At 40.9% G+C, this 21934-nt stretch overlaps 1 protein-coding gene across 7 annotated transcripts in view; it reads right to left on the reverse strand.

Annotated features, from left to right (window-relative positions):
- ARHGEF28 (Rho guanine nucleotide exchange factor 28) overlaps window positions 1-21934 on the reverse strand; it is a 132527-nt gene that overhangs the window by 27363 nt on the left and 83230 nt on the right. For 6 of the 7 annotated variants that reach the window (XM_072031139.1, XM_072031141.1, XM_038170826.2 and 3 more), the window contains 19 exons: window positions 21312-21507; window positions 20240-20351; window positions 18549-18629; window positions 17533-17572; window positions 17172-17295; window positions 15622-15754; window positions 15209-15264; window positions 13656-13707; window positions 13059-13206; window positions 12835-12953; window positions 11106-11246; window positions 10384-10634; window positions 9346-9468; window positions 8860-8977; window positions 7710-7964; window positions 6657-6733; window positions 5778-5956; window positions 5047-5141; window positions 4022-4204 (listed from right to left, as the gene is read on the reverse strand). In XM_072031139.1, the coding sequence (XP_071887240.1) occupies window positions 4022-4204; window positions 5047-5141; window positions 5778-5956; window positions 6657-6733; window positions 7710-7964; window positions 8860-8977; window positions 9346-9468; window positions 10384-10634; window positions 11106-11246; window positions 12835-12953; window positions 13059-13206; window positions 13656-13707; window positions 15209-15264; window positions 15622-15754; window positions 17172-17295; window positions 17533-17572; window positions 18549-18629; window positions 20240-20351; window positions 21312-21507 (2483 nt within the window). The remainder of the gene's footprint in view (window positions 1-4021; window positions 4205-5046; window positions 5142-5777; window positions 5957-6656; window positions 6734-7709; window positions 7965-8859; window positions 8978-9345; window positions 9469-10383; window positions 10635-11105; window positions 11247-12834; window positions 12954-13058; window positions 13207-13655; window positions 13708-15208; window positions 15265-15621; window positions 15755-17171; window positions 17296-17532; window positions 17573-18548; window positions 18630-20239; window positions 20352-21311; window positions 21508-21934) is intronic. The other variant, XM_072031140.1, reaches the window with a different exon arrangement.

The raw sequence follows: 21934 nt of genomic DNA on the forward strand, positions 1-21934 counted from the left end.
AAATGACAACAAGTCGTAGAATAAGTTAGTCTGGAAGGGATTTTCAGAAGCCATCTAGTCAAAACTTCTGGTCAACAAAATTGGGTCACTCAGAGCTTTCTACAAGCAAGCTTTTAAAGTATCGAGGGACTGAGAGTTCACAACCTCTCTGAGAGACTTGCTCCAGTTTTTGACCATTCCCACAGTAATATAATTTTTTCCTTTTATTTTATTGGAATTCTCCATGTTCCAACCTGTGCCTGCTGCCTCCTGTCCTATCCCCATGCACCTCCAAGAGTTCAGCTTCATAGAATTACAGAATTGTTTGGGTTGGAAGAGACACTAAAGATCACCCTGTTCCACTCCCCCTGCCATGGGCAGGGACACCTCCTACCAGACCAGGTTGCCCAAAACCCCATCCAGCCTGGCCTTGAACTTCAGGGATGGGGCATCCACAGCTTCTCTGGGCAACCTGTTGCAGTGCCTCACCACTCTCACAGCAAATAATTTTCTCCTTATATCTAATCTAAATCTACTCTTTTAGTTTAAAGCCTCTACCCCTTGTCCTATTAAAACATTCCCTGACAAAGAGTCCCTCCCCAGCTTACCTGTAGGTCCCCTTTACTGGAAGGCCACTATAAGGTCTCCCCAGAGCCTTACCTTCTTTAGGCTGAACAAACCCAACTCTCTCAGCTTTTTTTCATAGGAGAGGTGCTCTAGCCCATTTACTATCCTTGTAGATCCCCTTTACTATCCCCTCTGGACTCTCTCCAACAGACGCATGACCTCCTTGTGCTGGGGGCCCCAGACCTGAATGCAGTAGTCCAGGTGGGGTCTCATGAGAGCAGAGTAGAGAGGGAGAGAATACCTCCTCCACCCTGCTGGCCATGTCTTTTTTTGATGTAGCCCAGGATACAGCTGGCTTTCTGGGATGTGATAGCACATTGCCAGCCCATGTTGAGCTTCTCATCAACCAATAACCCCAGGTCCTTCCTCTCAGAGCTGCCCTCTGCACAGCCCATACTTTTGCTTGGGATTGTCCCGTCCCAGATGCAGGACTTGGCCTTGTTGAACCTCATGAAGTTCACACAGGCCCAACTCTTGAGCCTTTCCAGGTCCATCTTTAGGAACCTGTCCAGGTCCAACCTTTTCCTCCAGTGTGTCAACTGCACCACACAGCTTCAGCAAAAAGTGTCATCAACAAACTCTCTGAGGGGTGCACTCAATCCCAATGTCCATGTCACCAACAAAGATGTTAAATAGCACAGGTCCCCATATCAACCCCTGAGGAACACCACTTGTTACTCTCTCCACTTGGACATTGAGCTGTTGGCCACAGTCCTTTGAGCGTGACCATCCAGCCAATTCCTTACCTACCAAGTGGTACATCCATCAAATCCATGCCTCTCCAATTTAGAGACAAGGACATTGTGGGGGACAGTGTCAAATACTTTGCACAACTCCAGGCAGATGATGTCAGTTACTCTTCCCCTATCCACCAATGTTTAACCCCATTATAAAAGGCCACCAGGTTTGTCAGGCATGATCTGTCCTTAGTGAAGCCATGTTGGCTGTCACCAATCATCTCATTTTCCATGTGACTTAGCATAGTTTCCAGGAGGATCTGCTCTGTGATCTTGCTAGGCACAGAGGTGAGACTGACTAACCTGTGGTTCTTTGGTCTTCCTTTTTCCCCTTTTTAAAAATGGGGGTTTTGTTTCTCCTCTTGCAGGCAGTGAGAAATTCACCAGACTTCCAGGGCTTCTCAAATATGATAGATAATGGCTTCTCTGCTCTTCTTCAGCTTCTCTGTTATAGTCCTTTTATCTGGTTGCAGACAGTTGTAAGATCCACCAAGCCTTCTTATTTCAAGGCTTAGCTTTTGCAGCCCCTCCTCAAACATCACATTCTTCATGCCCTTCACTGGACTCTCTCCGGTATGTCCATGTCCCACCACTGGACACAGAATTCAAGATACTTCCCACCACAGGTGTGTAGAGGAAGGACCACCTCCCTCAACCTGCTGGCAACACTTCTATTGCAGCAGCCCACAAGCCTGCTGGCCTTCTTTGCCCCAGGGGCACATTGCTGGTTCATGGTCAACTTGCTGTTCACTAGACTCCCAGGTGCACTTCTGCAAAGCTATTTTCTATCCAGCCAGTATGCAGCCTCTACCAATACACGGATTGCTCCATCCCAGATGCAGAACTTTGCATTGTCTCTGTCATTTTGTTGAGGTTTCTCAGCACATTTTCCCACTCTGTTGAGGTATCTTCAGCACGTTAATCACTCCTCCTCATTTGCTGTCAGTCATTAATTTGCCAAGAGTTTACTCAATTCCTTTGCTACTTCACTAATAATATGCTGAAAAGTACTGGTCTCAATATCCATCCCTAACTCCCTATTAGGGATTCCCTCTCCCTTAATAACACGTTGCCAGCTGGACACTGTACTGCAGATCAAAATCCTCTGAGCCCAGCAAGCCAGCCAATTTTCCAACCAGTTATGCAGTCCTTACATCACCAACGTGGCTGTAAGGATACTACAACCAGTGCAGGCCACATTGACTGCCTTGCAGATATAAAGGTAAAAACATGCGCTGATCTCTGCTCATCATAAAAACCATCAAGTTAGTCAATTTGCCCTCAATGAATACATACTGGCTGTTGCCAGTCACCTCTTCACATGTTTTGAAAAGGCTTCTTTGAGTATTTCCTCCATCATCTTCCCAGAGGCTAAGCTGAGGCTGACTGCTTTGTAGTTCCCTTTATCTTCCTTCTTGAAGAACAGTGTAATGCTGTTTGTGTTCTTCAAGTCATCAGGAACATCTCCTGGTCACCTTGACCCTTTGAAGATGATAGAAAGCATCCTCACAAAGATATTGGCCAGCTCCCAGAGCATACTTGGATTTATTCCATCTTTCCCATGGATTTGAATATATCCAATTCGCCTAAGCATTTCCTAATTCTATCCTTCTCTACTCTGAGTAGTGTTTTACTGCTAGAGAGTCTGTTATTAGCTCAGGGACTTACTATTTGTGTTCTGGAAAATAATCCTCCACACATTGCTGTAAATTCATTACAGTGGGCTGAAAAGACATCATCAACAGTACGAGTATCATGAAAGAAAGTGAAAACTAAAAGTGGGCAGAATTAGCTGTGTCAGTATAGGCTGCTGTTTTAGATAAAATCACATCTATTATGGCATCACTACCTTATATTCTTTATCTAAAGACAAAGTCTATCAACAAACTTATTCTCTGGCTTCATAATGATGATGGAGGTCAACCTTTGCTGTTAGGGTTGACAGCTGGTTATTTGCTCACAGATGTCAGTCTATGTGATGCTATAATCTTGTAGTACTTCTCAGAGCATACCCCTATGTTGGATATGGCTCAGTTTATCAGGACTCTTTTAAGCTAAGTTTAAAAGGAATGTGGCTAAACCTCCAGCTATACAAGACATCACCAAAACCAGTCTTCCTTACTTCAGAGGACAGCACTGTAGGCACAAGGCTATCCAGCCCCTGCTAGATATTATGCAGAAAAACACAGCTCCTCTAATGGCAGGTGCGTCTTGGCAAATCTGCCAATACCATCTGCAGTTTGGTTTGTATATGACCCTACATGATCCAGACCTATCATCAAATCAACCTAGGCAGGTGAGGGTAAGGGACCAGATGCAGTATCACACTGTATCCCATGATCTTCTTCACCAGGCTGTACTGCAAGGAGTCCAGTTAAGGAAACACTCCTTGGATACAACCTAACACCACGGTCCAGCCTGCTTACATACGATGTTATGCACTAAACATATCCCTTATGTCACAGTCTGGCAGATACCATCTTATGCACCTGACCTGTATAAACTCAAGAGACTTTTCCTCAGCATCATTTGCCAAGTTTTGACACTGCCAGCTCTTGAGACTTGGTAGAATTGCAACGCAAGCCAACATGGCTGTATTTTGTTACTTGGAAATGTAAAATGTTACCTGGAAATCCCATTTGGAGAGGGCAGAAACCACTATTCCCATACAAACTCACCTTCTCTGAGTGCTGCTGCCAGCAGTGAAACAGCCTGTGGAGTTTCTCCAAAATCCAGTTTGATAAGGAGGTGAGGCTCTACATGAACATCCTTTAACCCAATCATATCTACCAGTTCCGCATAGGTACGCAACTTGTCTTCCAAGCAGCTGCAGATTTGCTGGTCCTGGTTACTCAGTGATTCTGTCAACAAAAATTGAGTAGCATATTAATATTTTTTTAACCTGCAGGCAAAGCACTTTGGACATTCACACTTCTAATGCTTACACCACACAGACACTGCTGATGAGCTAGGCAACAGACCTACACGATACCTTTTGCAAGTGGCTAAGACCCAAATTCATCCCATAGTCTGTCCTGCCTGACAAAGGACCAGGCAACTGCCCTATCCTGATGAGGTGGCCTTGCCGGCGTTCTGGAGCACTCAGCTATCTCCTGCTACACTCACAATAAGCAATGCTGGAAAAGCACTTGGCTAATTCACTGTCTCAACATCAAAGAACATCTGCTCTCAGTGGAGGATGCCCTTCCCTGTGTCTCTCTCCAGGAAGGACACTGGTGAAATTTCTCTCCTTACAGCACTTAAAGATGTGGAAATTAGGTGTACAGGAAACAAGGAAGTGAAATTTGTCTTAATTAGTGATATTTTTAGACAGAAATAAAAGCAGCAAAGGTGTACTGCCATAAACAAGTAGAAAAGTAGTTACTGGAGGTTTGAGGTACTTCCACAAATAGGAATCTATCTGACCTTGATGCTAATCTGCAAAATTTAGTGCTTATTCTGAAATAAGCCATTTTACCTTTTCTTTTGTACTCACAGTAATGTAGTAAAAATATAAAGTACTTGGAAAAAAATGGTTCTTTTTCAGGCAACTCCCATATGCAATCAGGCAACCCTAGCTTTCTGTGCTGTGACTCTGCATATTAAGCCATTCTGAGTGCATCAGCCAACACGTGAATGTTATTCCTTCATCCTAAACTCTCAGGACATGGGAGGTCTCAGAGTGGCAGGAAAGGTACCGCACCTTGATATTTCTGAATTCTGGATGCTTTGGCCTCAGCAATACGTCTGTCCTCATCAGATTCATTCATTTTTCTTCCCTTTTTTTCCTCTGGACATCTTTAGAGATGAAACAAAGGTGGATAAAGCAAAATCTGAACATTTATAATTATCTTCAGTACAGCCTTGCATTCATAATAAATCGCACAACATCAACATCAACTTTTGTTCCAATCCAGCAGCATGCCATTTGCCTACTTCTTTAAAAAGCAGTAACTGGGTATGAACAAGACTGAAGGATTCCTTTCAATCCTGATAAGGTTACATCATGCAGTGAGTGGGTGGCTGGCCCTCCTGCAGGTTTGCAGCTCCCACATGGAGCAATGCTTTCCCTGACATTCCTAAGGAACTAATACCAAGGTGTAATTGGGGATTTATCCAGAATGGATGTATGGACACTTGCAGAACTCAAGAAAGCATCCAGTGCCAAAAGGAAAGGTGAGAGAAGCCTAAAATGACAGGTGAGGACATCTGATGGGGAGCAAGAAAGGTCTGTAGGTTCAGTGGTAAAACAGAAGAAAACGGGTAGTTTGGCAGAAGTGATGGTGAGGTTTTGGTGTTTGTGAACCCAGCCTCATAGGATAGATCCAGAGATCCAGTGCAGTGCAGAAGAGAGAGCACGCTGCAACAAATACCCAAATGACCTCCTATCTGCTTTGGACTGCCAAGGTGAAAACCAAAAGCCTTTTTCTCTACCTTTCCACTGCATCTTGAATATGCCTCATCCAGCTGTTACGTTCCTCTTTGGAGCTGGTATGAATCTCATACATTTCAGGTCCTGAAGATGAAGCGCTGATCAGAAACATCCCCCTTTCTTCATTGGCTACTTCTCTTACTATGAGTTTCTGAAGACAGATAACTGAAGGCTTCCGGTCCTGGGGGAAACAGTCACAGTATATTAAAAAAAAAATAAATGGGTTTCTCATAAAATACCATACTTTTATAATAAGGCATATTTTTAAATTAACTGAACTAATTCTCCTACTGTTAAACTCAGCCTATGCATGTTCTCACCAAGTATATGGCTGCGAAAGATGAGTATTCAGACATCTTTTTAAACTATTTTTGTTAAATACCTTACAGTATTCACAAACAAGTAAAGCATTGTGTATGTGCTAAAAAATAAATCCCAGGGGATCAATGATACTGACACACTGTATTTATATAGTATTTATAATAAGTTTGGGAACTTCAGTCCATGACCTTTCATATATTTTATGCGTATTTACTACTACATTTGCAGTCAAATTATTCTTCTGTTTTGTTTAACAGAACCAGAAGTTAAAATTTATTTTAGATAATTGAAAGAGCCTGCTCTGCTTCCCATCCTCATAACCAGATGAGGCACATCGCTAAACATCATTCTGTTGTTTTATCCTTCTTCCTCCCCGAGATTTCTTAATTTTGAAAATAAACCATGTTTTCCATATACTGGTACATTACTGTTCTGAATATACTACCAGGATTAAAGAAATTAAACAATATTTGAGAATAACCTAGAAAGGGTCCTCACATTTGAGAAATACACAAACAAAAATGTAATGTATATATTCAAAAGTCTGGTAATATACTTACAACAGCTGCAAAGATGTATTTTTGATCTTTTTCTTGTAAGAACAGCAGCACATCAGTTAGAAGCAGAGCTAAGGTGTCTTAAAATGAGAAAAGTAAAAGATTTTTTTAATTGAAAGGTTATACTTAACACTATACTTAATTTCTTCTTTTATACTTTAAAAAGGAAGAAATCCTGTTCAATAAGTCTCCCACATAATCCTACAGTAAACTAAACAGGAAATAGCTGGATTGCCCTATGGTCTGCACAAAGCAACTGCAAGACATCACTTTGTGCCTCCTGGGAAAGACCCCACTTTCTACTATTCACCCTCCTGCAGCACAGTGCTGGAGCACTGTCCCATGGAAAGCAGAAACCCTCACTCAAACATCCCCCCACATTTCCCAGGCCACTGACAGGCAACCTGGCAAAGAACAACTCACACAAATTTTGTTTTGCCTGTAGCAGCACAGTATGAAAGCATTTCTGGAGTAATAGTGAGGAGATAGCTTTATAAATCTTAAAACAAAGATTAGTAAGTTTAAAAAAAAAGACAATCCCAACATATGATTAAAGTGAAAATCAGACTGTGAACTTGAATGTAAAAACTGGGCTCTGGCCATATTTGCTTCCATGTTTTCTTTTTCACTGTCTGTGTACCAGTACCACTGAAGAACCGCATGTAATTTTAATGCCTTATTTTCAGTAGTCAATGCTGTGAAGAATATATGTAATATGTAAGTCAAGAAGCTACTTCATGGGATGAAGCTGCGAACTGTGGGAACTAAAAGAAGCGTCTGGAAGAAAAAATGCAACTAACAGTAGAATGTACAAAATGTACAGTTTCCCAGGCACTGAAGGCAAACTTGTCATTTTAAATATACAGGGGATTACCTATAAAACATGGCAGCTTTTGGAACTATTCTTCCAACAATATTCTCAATACCATTCACCCAAAAATTTGTGTTTGCAATGCAGTGTAACAAAGTACTTTCATTCTTAAACCAAACAATCATTATATGTTACTTGCAAATAAAGAGTTAGAGGACTTTACTGCTAGGATGCCTTTGAAATACCTTTGAAACGACCCGTAGCTGTTTTCCAGTACACTAAACCTTCATGAAGAAGTATACTCTCTTTTCTCAGTAAGTCCTGCTTCCTAAAAACATAGCCGCTCTTCAGCTTTGTGTATGTTTTGTTGTCAGTCCGACTGAGAATTTCCAACAGCTTTTGCTTTTTCTCATATTCATTAACTTTTAAATCTACTGCTGCAATTATGTCCTTAATTAAATGAAGGGCTTTACACAGGTCTTTATGTTCTTCTGTTCCTTCTGTAGGAAACAAAAAATAAACAACATGATAATAGCTGACATATTCAATAGAAAGTATTATTCCTTACTTTCTTGGAACTAATCAACATGATGCAAGGCTTAAATTGATAAATATGTCATTTTAACTTGAACGCAGTAATCAACTTACTAGAAATACTAGAGATATCTGCCTTTGGTTTGCCTGTTAAAAGATGACGGGTGCCTCAGATTTATTCATCAGTCAAAACTAAACATTGAATATTTCTGACATATTTATGAGCTGTTAGCATCTCTTTTTTTTTTTTTTTACTAAGTAAAATCATATATTACTCTTCTGGTTAAGAGTTAAAAAGAAATTAAAATAGGATTTCAAGGATTTCAAAGACAGTTTCCAAGGAAATTTTGCAACTTTCTACAATATAGAAATATTGTATAAAAACTTTCTGCAATATTCACTTATTACCCATTTTGAGGGTAATATCTGTAAGCTTCTAGCATTTCTAACATATTCTACAAAATTGCAGGGTTATTCAAACTTTTGTTTGAAAAGCCAAACAATAATTTGCCTAACTTTACAAGATCCTCCACTGTATCTCATTTTGAAGAACATGCACATACTTGCCTGAATTAATTCACATCCTCTATTCAAGATCTTTTGCTAAAACATGTTCTACTGGACTTCTAGGACTTACCTCACTGGAATCCTGGAAATTTTCACATCCTAGCCTTGGCAAAGACTATGTATACTAGACTCACACTTTAGGTGATATTTGCCTGAACAGTAGTTACTTACATTGCTGTGTTTCTCTACAGAACAGTGAATTTCATTCTTTTTATAAATTGTATCAGTGCATATTCCTTACATTAGAAATGCACTATGATTACAGACGTGAAGCAACACTCAGCTTTTATTCACCTTTTGTGTACAGCAATATCCTTTCAACCAGAACAGGGTATTTGGTGATTCGCTGAGTGACAAGCAGAATGCACTCAGGGATTCCTCGGCGTCGTGCCAACAGGTTGCTGTTCCTCAGCTGTACAGACACAAATACATACCTTAAGTAGTAAATGCTTATCAAAGCACCAACTGACTAATAAGAAATATGATCTCAACATGCTAGACTAAACTGAAATGAAATGCTGGGTTACCTGAACCATCCCCAAGGAAGATTTGTTGCCCTGAGGGATGAGGTATGCTACAACAGAAACACGTATGTGATATACACTGAATGCCAAAGCTTTCATATATTTGAAAGAAAACTGTAATTTATCAGCTCACTCATTAAGAATGAAAAAAACTTGACGTTTTTATTAACTACTAAAAGAGAGATACTGAATATAACTTTGATCCTTAAATTTTAAATAAAGGCTACATAGGGATCACATTCATGTGGAAACATACCTTAATAAAATTGTGGAATTTCTTGTTTTGCTGCAACTCTTTGAAGAGACTAACAGCTTCTTTCTGATGGCTGCAAAATTCACCATATATTTTCTTCATTTTGGTTGCATTTTCCTCTGAAAACTGAAGAAATTAATAATTAAATCATGCTCAACATCGCAACTAACACAGAAGTATATACCAAGGATTAATATATTCTGTACATACTCAGAACCTCTAACTTCTATGCTACTTGTTTGTCAAGTTCTCTGAATGTCACTAACAGGGTCTGTCACCACAGAACAAAAAATGGGCTAGCCATTTTAGGAGTAAGGAGAGGAAGGTAAGCTGTAGAGGGCACAAGCGTGACAATCCTGCAAATAATGGCTAGACCAACTAGTATAACACTGCTTCCTTTGCAAATGTGATCCCTTTAAGGCTTATTTGCATTCATCTGATCTCCCCATCACTTATAAAACAGATATCAACAGTTCAGCTTCTTTAGTTCGGCAGGGTGAGAACTGACTGCCAAAAGGTGAAAAGCTGCACTCATTGCAAGGAACCAAACTGCTGGCAGCAAGCAAGCAGAGTTAGCTAGCAGTACTACAGCTATCATAAGCACATGTGACGACCCCTCCTCTAATGTGCAGCAACCTGAGATACACCACACCAGACCACTTTATGAAATGAAGAAATGAAAGGATAGTTTGTTTTCCATGATCAATTATTCACACTTCTGCTTAGCTGTTAACAAAACGAATCCATTGCTACTGTTTGAGCAATCCATGGGAGCAGCTTTTTATCATGAACAGAATCTCAAATTCATCACTTTCTTTGTCACTTGTACCATGCATGTACAAGTTCATCCACCTGTTATCAGTTACCTGTCAGTAATTATTTTCTCTCATTGCTATTTCACCCTGCCATAACCTTAAGGGGACATTGAATTTAATAAGGCAACATTAGCCCTCTTCTCATCCCCAAAAAAAGTTTCAAACTCAGTAAATCATATTTGAGAACCCTGAGTATGTGAAGGATTAACAGAGCTGATGTCTCTACCTGTTGCACAAGGATGTCTCCAATTCTACTGATTACAAAATTACGGTCATTCCCCACTTCACATGATTCCTGCCGTCTCTCTCTCATTCTGAAGAAGAATTTCTTGTGGATCTCCAGGAGCTCATCTAAGCAGGGGAATATCTTATTCACTGTGTTGTGGTCCAGCTGTAGTTCTTCTTTCATTCCCTTCCTGAATATTTCAGACATAATGAGCAGGGTATGGATGTGATGCACTTCTGTTTGCCCCAGCTCTGCGGCATAAAAGAAAACAGCTTAGCGTAGTAATCACCTGAACATTTTAGACACCTTCTGTGATATATTATATTATATATCATATATCACACATAATCAATTTTCCTTTGCAAGCCTCAAACCTAATAGATTATGCCAGTGAGAAGACTTAATATATCAAGCTCTAGTGCAGCTTTCTCAGTTGTACCCCACTGACCATGCTAGGATAGCAACTGATTAAAATGGGAACTGGATGAGGTCTCTTCCAACCTCAACCATCCCGTGAACAGGGTAGGCATGTCTTTGGTAAACTGTACGCTCCAACATTTCCTTAGCTCTAGAATAAGTCATAATCTGTGACAAAAATGTTCTTTGAGCCTTATTATTCTAAATTGAGCCATTCATTCTTCCAGACATAAAATGTCAGGTTCCCTAGTGCATTTTCTACACCCAGTTGTTTCCAAACTTACACGAAGCTTTGATATACTGACCAAAAATGACGTCCTGCCTCTTGATGACATCCTTTTCTTGCTTGTGATAGAATGCTGGGTCCACCACAAGACTCCAGGACTCCGCTTCAAATTCTCTTGCATCTGAGCTGAGGTCAGTCCACTGAGACGAATCCACATAATCTGTGGGAAAATGTATAACTCATATATACCAGCTGTATGAATGTTAAGGGACACTCCTTTGCACACACACATCTATTTGTAAATAAAGAGGACAAATCATCAAATCATAGGAATTAAGTTTAAGCAACTTCTGCAAATGCTGGCTATTGGTTTTATAACAGAAATGCTTGCCAGATGTCAATAGCATTACTGTAGTATTGAAATGCAAATGTGACAGCAGGGGAGAAGAACAAACAAAGAAAATCTTCTCAGATTAAATCCTTTTACCCTTTTTCACTTGAAGAAACCTTTCAAATTTAAAAATAAAATCCATCACTTTCGAAAGTATCTGTGATTTTGGAGGATCACTATTCATTTTGCAGATGTCCTGCATAGCATAACCACACTACCTTTTGTGAAAGGATTCCCTTCATCTTTGAAATTTAGCCTCTCACCTACCTACAGAAAATGCCTATATCTGTTCACCTCACAAGGATGTGTATCCATTTTGGAGGGCAGTTTTCCAGTGGGAGATAAGATTTGGAATCATAGAATGACTGAGGTTGGAAGAGACCTCTGAATACCACCAAGTCCAACCCCCCTGCCAAGCAGAATCACCTAGAGCACACTGCACAGGCATCCAGAGAGGTTTTGAACATCTCCAGAGGAGACTCCACAACCTCTCTGGGCAACCTGAGCCAGTGCTCTGTCACCCTCTCAGTAAAGAAATGCCCTCTCATATTCAGCCAGAACTTCCTTTGCTTCAGTTTGTGCCCATTGCCTCTTGTCCGGTCACTGGGCACAACAGAAAAGAGACTGGCTCCATCTGCTCAACACCCTCCCCTCAAATATTTATACTCATTGATGAGGCCTCCCCTCAGCCTTCTCTTTTCCAGGCTAAACAGGCCCAGTTCTCTCAGCCTGTCCTCATATGACAGCTGTTCCAGACCTCTCATCATCTTCGTAGCCCTCCTCTGAACTCGATCCAGTAGCTCCATGTCCTTCTTGTACTGGGGAGCCCAGAACTGGACACAATACTCCAGGTGTGGCCTCACCAGGGCTGAGTAAAGGGGAAGATCACCTCCCTCAGCCTGCTGGAAACAATCTTCCAAATATACCCCAGGACACCATTGGCCTTCTAGGCCACAAGGGCAAGACTGGAGGCTACTGGGGAAACAGAAAGGATGTAGGTTTATATTTTCCAATGTATGTTGACAATAGAAACAATTAGGTGAGTGCAGAAAGTATATTTTTTCTGCAAGGATGCCAAATATATTTACCCTATTTTTTTCCAGTGGCAACACCATACAAAAATATTCTAAAAGTTTTCAAAGAGTTAGTTACCAGGAAGAAAGAAAAAGCTGTATTTTAAGACTATTGTGTCTGTTTGTATCACTTTAATGAAGGACTCAGTTTTAACTAGCAAAAATAGGTTGCTTGTCTTTTATAAGCACCTTCCTGTATCAACTAATTATATAGGAATAATGATAATAATTAAGTGATATTAAATTAATAATAAATAATGTTAAAATAATTAATTAAAAATAATGACCTATTTTGCTCTTTGAATATAGGTTATAAAAGGCAACATTTGTATAATACTTCTCACCTTCCATCATAAATGTATCTGTTGAAGAAAAGCTCCCTAATGCCTGTAACATCTCCTCAGAACGCGACTTGGACCTCCAGGTACTAGTCTCAGAGTCTTCCTCAGGAAATGGCATAGATCTTCCATAGCAGGGGAAAAGGAAAAAAAAAATATTTAATGGATGCAATTTTCCCAGAAATGCTGAATGATATATTTAGCAAAGAATCTTGGTGGCTACCCTCTACCTTTCAGAACTGGCACTGGGAACACTTTTGGACAACAAGTGGGACTGTGGCAAGGCTTCCCTCCACCCAGCAGACAGTCCAATAGGCACAGAGGAAGAAGGACGCACTGAGGACAGCACAGGCTGTGGAATATCTCCAAGCCGTGAATCTATGAAGCAAAGCACAAAATAGCATTTTGAAAATGCATAGCATATATTAATAACATAGTTAAACTAAAATGCTATCTGGTTTTCTTACAGACCCATACCAGGTACCAGGAATGTCCTCCCAGACATGGTGCAAGACTGTAATATTCTACCACAGAATATAAAGATAAGTCTCCCAGCAAAGTGGAATAGCTCCAGTGTGGTTACTATTGATAAGAAAACAATATCTAATCATACATGCTCTCACATTGCAACTTGAACACCAGAAGACCCAAATATCTATGCATATGGTGAGTGACATACTCAAAAGCACAAGACAGAACTAGCTACTTCTGATTTCCATTCCCATGAATGATGAAGGACAGTTTCTGTTGTCATTCCCCTGATTTTTTCAAGGAGGCTTAACTTTGAAGTGCCACGTTTACACATCTTATCCTATAAAAATACTTACTTGCTACACCAGCTTGGGGCTTGCTTTTGTTATGGTACCTCTCCTGGGATTTCTGAAAAAGAATTATTTTTGAAATAACAATGAAATCACAGCTGACAGCACACTGAATAGTCAAGTTAGTAATTCGCTTACATGTAACATCACACAAAAGGGCTTCAAGAAAATGGTCCTAAATGATGTTCCTAATTTCAAAAAATATCAAATAAACCTAAGTCAAAATAAAACTTTATTTGTACAACACAAAACTGAATCTATTTATACCAAAGAGAATTACTGAGCTACTATAAGCTGCTTTTTATGTATCAATATTGCCATGAAGGCTGCAAGAAAAGGCGATCATCTTCAGGGCTTTATATTCAAATATACATGAAATACTTGTGGCAGGATACTGCCTGAGGAAGTCTGGGCTAGGTGTCAAGAGGCAGAATCAACCATCCTTCCAAAAAGTGCTTTGCAAAACCTGTCATGAAAGGCTGTTGTGCTTAGACATGTATTTCACCTGAGGTGGTTCAGTGAATGTTTTCTGTATCTCATTCTTGTTGAGATGAGTCAACAAGAATGGTGGGGAAAGGCTGTTGTCTCCTCTTGACAAATAACCTGTCAGTCCCAATAAATAAAATTGCCAGTTCAGCTCTCCTAGTGTCCTCTAGTTGGCCAGAAATGTGTGCTATACCATGAGAGCTATAAACAAAACAAATAAAAATACCTGTTTTACATCCAGTTTAAGCCTTGTTTACCCTGAAGACTCTGTGTGGAAATATTCTTCCTGCAAGCCACCATGATGCAAAACCCCGCTACACCACAAAGGCACACTCCAGTGATTTGAAGAATGACCTGCATCACTGTGGCACACTTCTTTGCTAGACCCGTTTTATTCCATGCGGGCAATAACCTTACACATCTATTTTTGAAAGTGACATATTTCTTATGATAACTTCACCATATCTGAATACCTACTTAAAGGGAAGCAGCCTGTATATTCTCTAGCCCTGAGTTTTCTCTGTCTGCAGTGGCAGCTGAACGCTGGGGGTGAGTGCCTAGACAGGCTGTGGAGTCTCCTCCATGAGAGATTTTCCAGAGCACATCAGAAAAACATCTGCCAAAATTGTTAGCTAAAGGTCAGCTTGCCCCAGAGTAACAAGATGGACTAGGTCACCTCCTGAAGTCCCCACCATCACTGCTTTCCATTATTACACACATATAGGACCTCATTTCTGCAAAAGGGATGTCCATGACTTTGGGAAGCCTTTCTTTTTAATCCCATTGTGTACCCTCCAGGCACACCGTTTCCCAACTTGCCCTTGCAGTTCCTAAAAAATACAAATAACACTTTAAACTTATTTTTGACCCTCTTCTAGAAATTCGGGTTCAAGCACAGAGCTTGCTGTGTTGCTCACATTAGACACTTTAATGCCCTTGTAATGCTTTGCATACATATATAGACATTAGGTCCGCAAAGGCTTCCCGTGCTTTCTGCTTTTTCTTCACTTTGTTTCTAAACCCCTTGGAAAGCAAATATTCTCTAAAGAGAACAGTGTGGTGTAGGAAGTTACCTTGGTGCAAACAGGAGCACACTCCTTACAGCTTTTATGGACAATCATGTTGCAATCTGAAAGAGAAGGTACATTTCAAAGCCTGATCCTGAACAGGGTCCTCAGCCTGCAGATGATGTTATTCTGAGGCTTCATCACTTTTCCTCATTCAGATCCCCTTACTAAAGTATACTTGAGGCTGCTGTGATGCTACAGCCGGAAGAAGTCTCTGCCTGGAGATGACTGTGGTCCCTTCTGAAGTTTTCATCTGCTGTCCTTACCTCCTTCTCCCCTGCCAACCTCAGCCCACTACATGAAGTAGGTACTTCCAAATCTAGGCAAGGTTTCTTTTTGACATAAAACACTGAACCAGGATCTCCAAAGCAGGTTTCAGAGCACTGCAAATTCACACACAAAAGCCAGCAGCTACTTACAAGAGCACTGAAGAGACTCCTTTCCTAGGAGAGCCTTTTCGCAGGCCATACATGGCATAACTCCTGAGAAAGTCCCATTTATAAAATTATGTCTGTTCAGTTTCTCTTTATCTTTGGTATCTTTATTTTTTGTCTTCATCCCCAACAGCACAGACGAGAAAAAAAAAGGGGGGGGGGGAGAAGAACATTAGGAAAGAAGATAAAATTATTCAACCTTAAAAACACTACAGCATTCTCTTAAGAGCAAAGGATCTTAAAGCATTCATTCCTTGTTCTGGAAGACTTATAATACTGTAATATATTATTACATCTGACATTGTTAAAGTTCTAAAACGATGAAGGCATTAATTTCACTGGCAGCTAGGCGAGAAAGCATTATCACAAGGAAGACTGGCATTTAAAAACCTGCAAAAAAGAAAGGGCCGGAAAACAAAATTTAAGAAGTCTTATTGACTTGCCACATACAAAAAATATTTTTGTTTGTTTGTTTGTTTGCATCTTCTTGAGGAGTACAGGCAAACTCATGCCTGTGCAGTTAAAGCTGTATTCACATAATCTTATGCAAACTGTCTTCAGATATTAAATGACATTGGAAATAACCTATTTTCAATAAGTGTTAATGGATTTAATAATTTTTGACTATTTTTACAGTACTTCTGTTGGTGTGAGCATACATTCCTCTGAGCACTTCTGGTAGTCATCCTTTAGGAGACCACACAGAAACACGTTCATGTATGGCTGCTGGACTGGACATATATGTTCACAGCCAGCTCTGCCTTGTGCGAAGATCTCACCCCAGCAGTAGTTTGCTAACCATCTTCATACCCACATATGTTAGGATATCCTGGGGCACAGCAGTGTGCATTAGAAAGCCTGCAAAACTGCTGAAACAACCCACAGGCCAAATCCACCCCTCAATCTTTTAATTGATGCCATTCATCTACACTTCAGGTGTCTCAAGATTAAACCACAAATATTGTCATCTACCTTTCATAACACGTGTGTTTGACCAAACAGGCCTTGAATCTGCACCTCTTTTTGATGCTAAGCAGCATTTACTCATACAAGAAGTACCATTAACTTCAAATAAAGGAAATTCAACTGATTAAGTGCCCATGTACAATGACTAAGTGCCCATGCTACAGACTTGAGCACTTATTGAGAATGATTACAAGAATAGGAATATATTTTTAATTTTATTTATCAGAGAAAATTATTTCTTAAAGGTATTTCTAAAGACATTTCAACTTTGGCTAAACAGTAAAATGAAATTATTGATAACATTAAAAAATGGCACCGGCACCAGTTGATGTTGTTTTGCTAATGCTATCATTTAAAAGGAAAGCTGTTTTTCTAATATGAAGGCCTTTTGAGGGTATTCTGCATATGTTTTAAAATTAAAAGCTAAAGACTTATGTTTCTTCCTATTACATGTTTTTTGCAATAAAGAACAAGCTATGTCTACATAAAAATTTAGATTCTCATCTACAATTAATTTAATCACAGTGACATAATTATAGATAATAATATAGACATAAATCTCAAATTACCTTGCACTTATTCCGCGAGCTAGTCATTCTGTTCATTAGAAAGCTGAAAGTCCGACTCACTTTACATTTTTCAGGCTCTGCTTTTGAAGGAACTATATACTTATCCCATTCCTCCTCCTGAATCCTAGAAACACAGACCAGCAAAAACAACTCATCCCAGTGGGAAACAGAGCAGAACCTAGATGGGAGTTGCTTCATCTGACATTTACAGCTACAGCGTTTAATTCTGGTTTTAGTTCTCATTATTACAAAGATGATAAACACTTTATTTATTTTTTCCCCGCTCGGCTCCCTAGGTGGCAGCACGCTTGCACAGACCCGCTCCCGGCTCCTGGGGACCCGTGCCCGACGAGCATCCTACCTTTTCTCCCGGGAGTGCTCGGGCAGGCTGTACGCTCGCTCTGCAAGACACAAGCAGGTAACCAACATCAGGCTGGGAAGACACCACGTTCACGGGAAACACGCGACCTCCACCGGGCCGTAAGCTCGTCATTAAGCACTTGCAATGTCATTTTAAAATTAGGGAAGCAAAAACAAATAGGTACATTAGAAGCAGCTTTTTCTAGGGTAACGCCACTGCTGACTGGGCTGCGGTTAGCTGGTGGAACCTGATAGAACTGAGATAGACAGGTATCAGCAAATGCCAGCCTCTACAAACAGTCTTAAGAAAAAATAAAAAAATATATATTTTTTTCTTAACAACCCAGACTTGAATCATTCATACTCCATTTTGCTTTTTAGCAGATCTGTCATAATATATCTTCATGATATTCTTCTAACATTCACAATTGCCTGTTTAATGCAGCTTTATCTAGAACACTATTAAAAAAAAAAAAAAAACTTTTCCTAAAGAGGAACAGCACTAGCCTATGTACTGCACAGACCATGTCACTTTTTAAACGTTTACACCCTGGAAAGAGTGCAGAGGTCTCAAGGAGACACTTTGCAGCTAACTACCTAGAAAACAAAAATAAATAAATAAGTAGATAGATAGATAGGTAAGCTGGGTTGTTTTGATAAATTAGAATTTCCTCTACTATTTCCATATGAGAAGTAATTTAGTTTTGCAGAGATTACTTGAAAAGTATCAGAAAGATACTTAAACAGCTAACCTGAAGCATCAGACTGTGCCATGTTTAAGGTTACATACAAACTTAAACATGCTCCACTGAATCAGCACATCTTCAGACAAACATGTAGTTCAGGTTAGCGAGAGCTAGAGTCAAAGAAGCAGCGAGACCAAAACAGCATCTCAGTTAGCTGCCAAACAAAACCTGTGCAGCAGGATGCTTTCTGAAGACACGAAGGCCATGGTGCCCAAGGAAGATGAAGGCAGCTTCATGCAAAACAGCGCCGTGGGGTTGTCGTGGTACTTACTACAGGGGTGGAGCAGAGACACTGACTTAGAGAGTGTAAGAGCCTGAAGGAGGGATCGACCACTGTTCATGAGCACACCATCTACAGAGCAGGGACAAATCCTTTACTGTTATGGCCTGGTAATACCTTCTTGAATAAAAACAGGCAGCTGTTTTAAACCTGAGCATATCAGAAAGCTTCCCTCAGAAATAGATGGGGATTTCCCATTTTTTCATCATATTTGGTGTGAGAAAGACCAGCCTATTGCCATCGTGCAATCCTCTCTTTGGCTTACACCTCATTGCCATGTACAGGGTCAGCAGTGCCTCCCTCTGGCACAGCCAGGCCCTGAGTGAGATGCCTCATGAGCTGGCAGCTGGGCAGAAGGGGCAGGTTTCCAGCAGGCAGACACCCAAATGGACCTAGACACAGCCCCTCTGTAGCCTGCAGAGGCCAGGATGAGTTAGTCCTCTCATCCATGGCCCTTGCTCCCAGCAGTTGGTGAGTGCAGAGCACGCTACTTTTGCAGTCTGGGCTGCAGAGCGGCTTTTTTCCAAAGGAGAAGGAGAAGGAGAAGGTTTCCAACAACACAGGGAAATGTCTAGCACTGACAGTCCTAGGGGGAAGGGAGGAGAGAATGGACAGGATGTGGGCTCAAGCCCAGATCAGGTTGGAGCAGGTAAGGGTGTCTGGATGAAACTTAATGTTCTGTGACACCAACGGTCCCTTTGGCAACAAGGTCAAAGGGACTTGGTTTTAACTCTAAGCACACACATTACAAGGTTCTGCTTATCAGCCATCCTCTGCTTCTGTGACATACTTTACTTATTTCCTTCTGCCCTGCATTTTCAAAGACTTTTCACTAATCTGTAGGATACAAATGGTTGCAAATACGTAAGCGGCGTGACAAAATGCAGCACAACTACATGCTGCAGCACACAGTACTCATTTCAAGGGGACATGAAATCTTACTCAGAATAAAGCATGTTAGAAACAATTTGTAAGACATTACAGGTTAAGCAGAAAAGTCGTTTTGACAACACCGGAATAGAATGTGATGTTCTTACAGAATTTTTCCGTGGGAAAACACCTGTTCACTCATAAATCTGACAGCTCAATCTGATCAGAAACAGGCTGAGCCCAACCCTCAGCTTGAACAGCATGCAGATGCCATATGCATGAATCCCCCTCGAGACACCTCCAACTTTGCTTGAAGGAGAGAGTGGGTTCTGATTATGAAAAAGACCACAAAACCACCAATTTTAGAGATTCGCCAGGATCTAAGGGAAACTGAGGCCACTCGCCTTCTCCAACTCTGCTTCCGCATCATCTTTAGCCTTCTTTAAGTCTCTGTTGGGCACACAGCAGGAGGTTAGGGTAAGGCTCTTTGGAAAAGAAGATTAGTGTCTGCATTACCTTTTCTGACTAACGCTCTCGCTGTCCCAGTTCACATGTCCTCCTAAGAATCCGCTGCTGTACTGGGGGACGGCATGAGGAGGTAGTACATGGGAGAAAAGCAAGGGAAGATGGTACAGGAACCTGAGGGCAACCAAAGCCTTCATTCACGGGCACTAGTGAGGTCTATGAGTGCATGGACCTTGTGCACACAGGTACCGAGGGGACACAACGGGCCTGAGTAAAGACATCAGCACTGGGTCTGAAGCAGGCAAACATGGGTGCAGATGAAAAGCAGGAGCAGAGCTGGCACTGACCTTCATTTGAATCACCAACTGTGAAGTCCTGAGGAATGTAAGGTCTTCCTAATACATCTTTTGGTGAGGAGCAGGAATAGGAGCGTGACCGAATTCCAGAAAGTGAGCATTCCTACAACAAATTGCAGCAAATGAGAACCTGTATCAGTTTGAAATTTGCCAGCAATGGAACCAAAATAAATCAGTGGCAACATTTCTAAAAGAGACAGTTGACCACACACATATATTTACTTGGCTTCATTAAAGTCTTAAATTCAAGTACAGCTTGAACTATGAACTCCAACTATGTCAATGATATGGCTTGAAAGGAACCCCCTCTGATTTTTGATACATCATTTAAATTTCAAGACAGGCTATTCCTAAACTGCTTATACTGCATTTAAAAGCCTCCCTAACAGAATTCAGCTCTTGCTGGACTTCTTTTCTCCCTTCATGTGGTTATTTACTGAAGGTCAGATAAAACTACAGTTTCACAAGTAGCCTGCCTAATAAAATATAAAGAATCTCTATGAATATAGAATAACTCTGTATATGTGTCAGATATTGACAGAAATGGCACCAAGGTCTAACGAAAACAAATGTAGCCAGAATACTTTAGGAAACCGTAACCTGGAGGACAGATCTGCACTGGTCCTTGTACAAAACCCAGCTGACCCTCCATGAGTCTAGCAATTGTTTTATGGTAGGCAGCAGACTGGATTTATTCTTTACAAAGCTGTTACCCTTTCACATAACTACAGCTGGTTAAACATTTTCTAACTCAATATATTTTGGTTGGAAAATGCTTATTCACTGAACCTGATCTATTTCCTCTGAAACAGTTCTGATAAATGATGCTTTTCCAAAGGTGAAGGCAGTCTCTGGTGACCCTTTCCCTGTGCTGCTGACAAACCTGGCCACAACCATGGAGCTCCTGCTCCACACCCCTGTCCAGGCTGTTCTCTGGAGAGACTAGCAGCTGTGACTTCCACCTGGGAAGCGAATTTTCACTTTCAGATTTCAGGAGTCGCTTGTATGTTTTCAGTGACTAACTTAAAAGGATGACAATCCACATCAAAACAGTATCACATACCTTGGTTTGCAGACTGGTGGATAAGGAAAGCAATTCTGTCTGGTTGATATTAAAATCACTGCTCATCTCAGAAGAGTCTAATCCATCTCTGCTGCAAGCCTTCACATCTGAAGGGCCGAGGGGAAGGGAGGAAATGTGGGGTCTGTCCAAAACACCATCATTTCCGCTGTCTACTTCAAGGTCATCAAGGCTTGAACTGAAGCAGACAAGAAAGTCTTTAAGTCTCACGGATTTTATGAATCAGTCTCAACCTTAATGCCACAAAGCAATGATACGTCTGCATACTCTGATAAATGACAACCCAAGTCACACTCTTGAGTACCCTCACATTTTTCCCATCACCTGGTCACTTTGCACAGGACTTTCTGACCTAACCCAGTGGATCTGCAGTACAGATATTTGCATTGTCCAAGTCACCCAGATTCCCACCACATTTAGCCACCTCTGGAGGATGATATTCAGAACCATGATAGTTATCTCCCTTAAAAGGAGATATTTTGTTCCACACAAGTACCTGCCAATCTACATAAACAATAAGAAGAACCAAGACAACTAGCTCAGATCTCAGCAGGAAGATACATAGACGTGTGGATTTTGCTGTGTGCCTATGTGTGCATGTGTGT

The sequence above is a fragment of the Anas platyrhynchos genome, chromosome Z (genome assembly GCF_047663525.1).
Source record: "Anas platyrhynchos isolate ZD024472 breed Pekin duck chromosome Z, IASCAAS_PekinDuck_T2T, whole genome shotgun sequence".
NCBI lineage: Eukaryota > Metazoa > Chordata > Aves > Anseriformes > Anatidae > Anas > Anas platyrhynchos.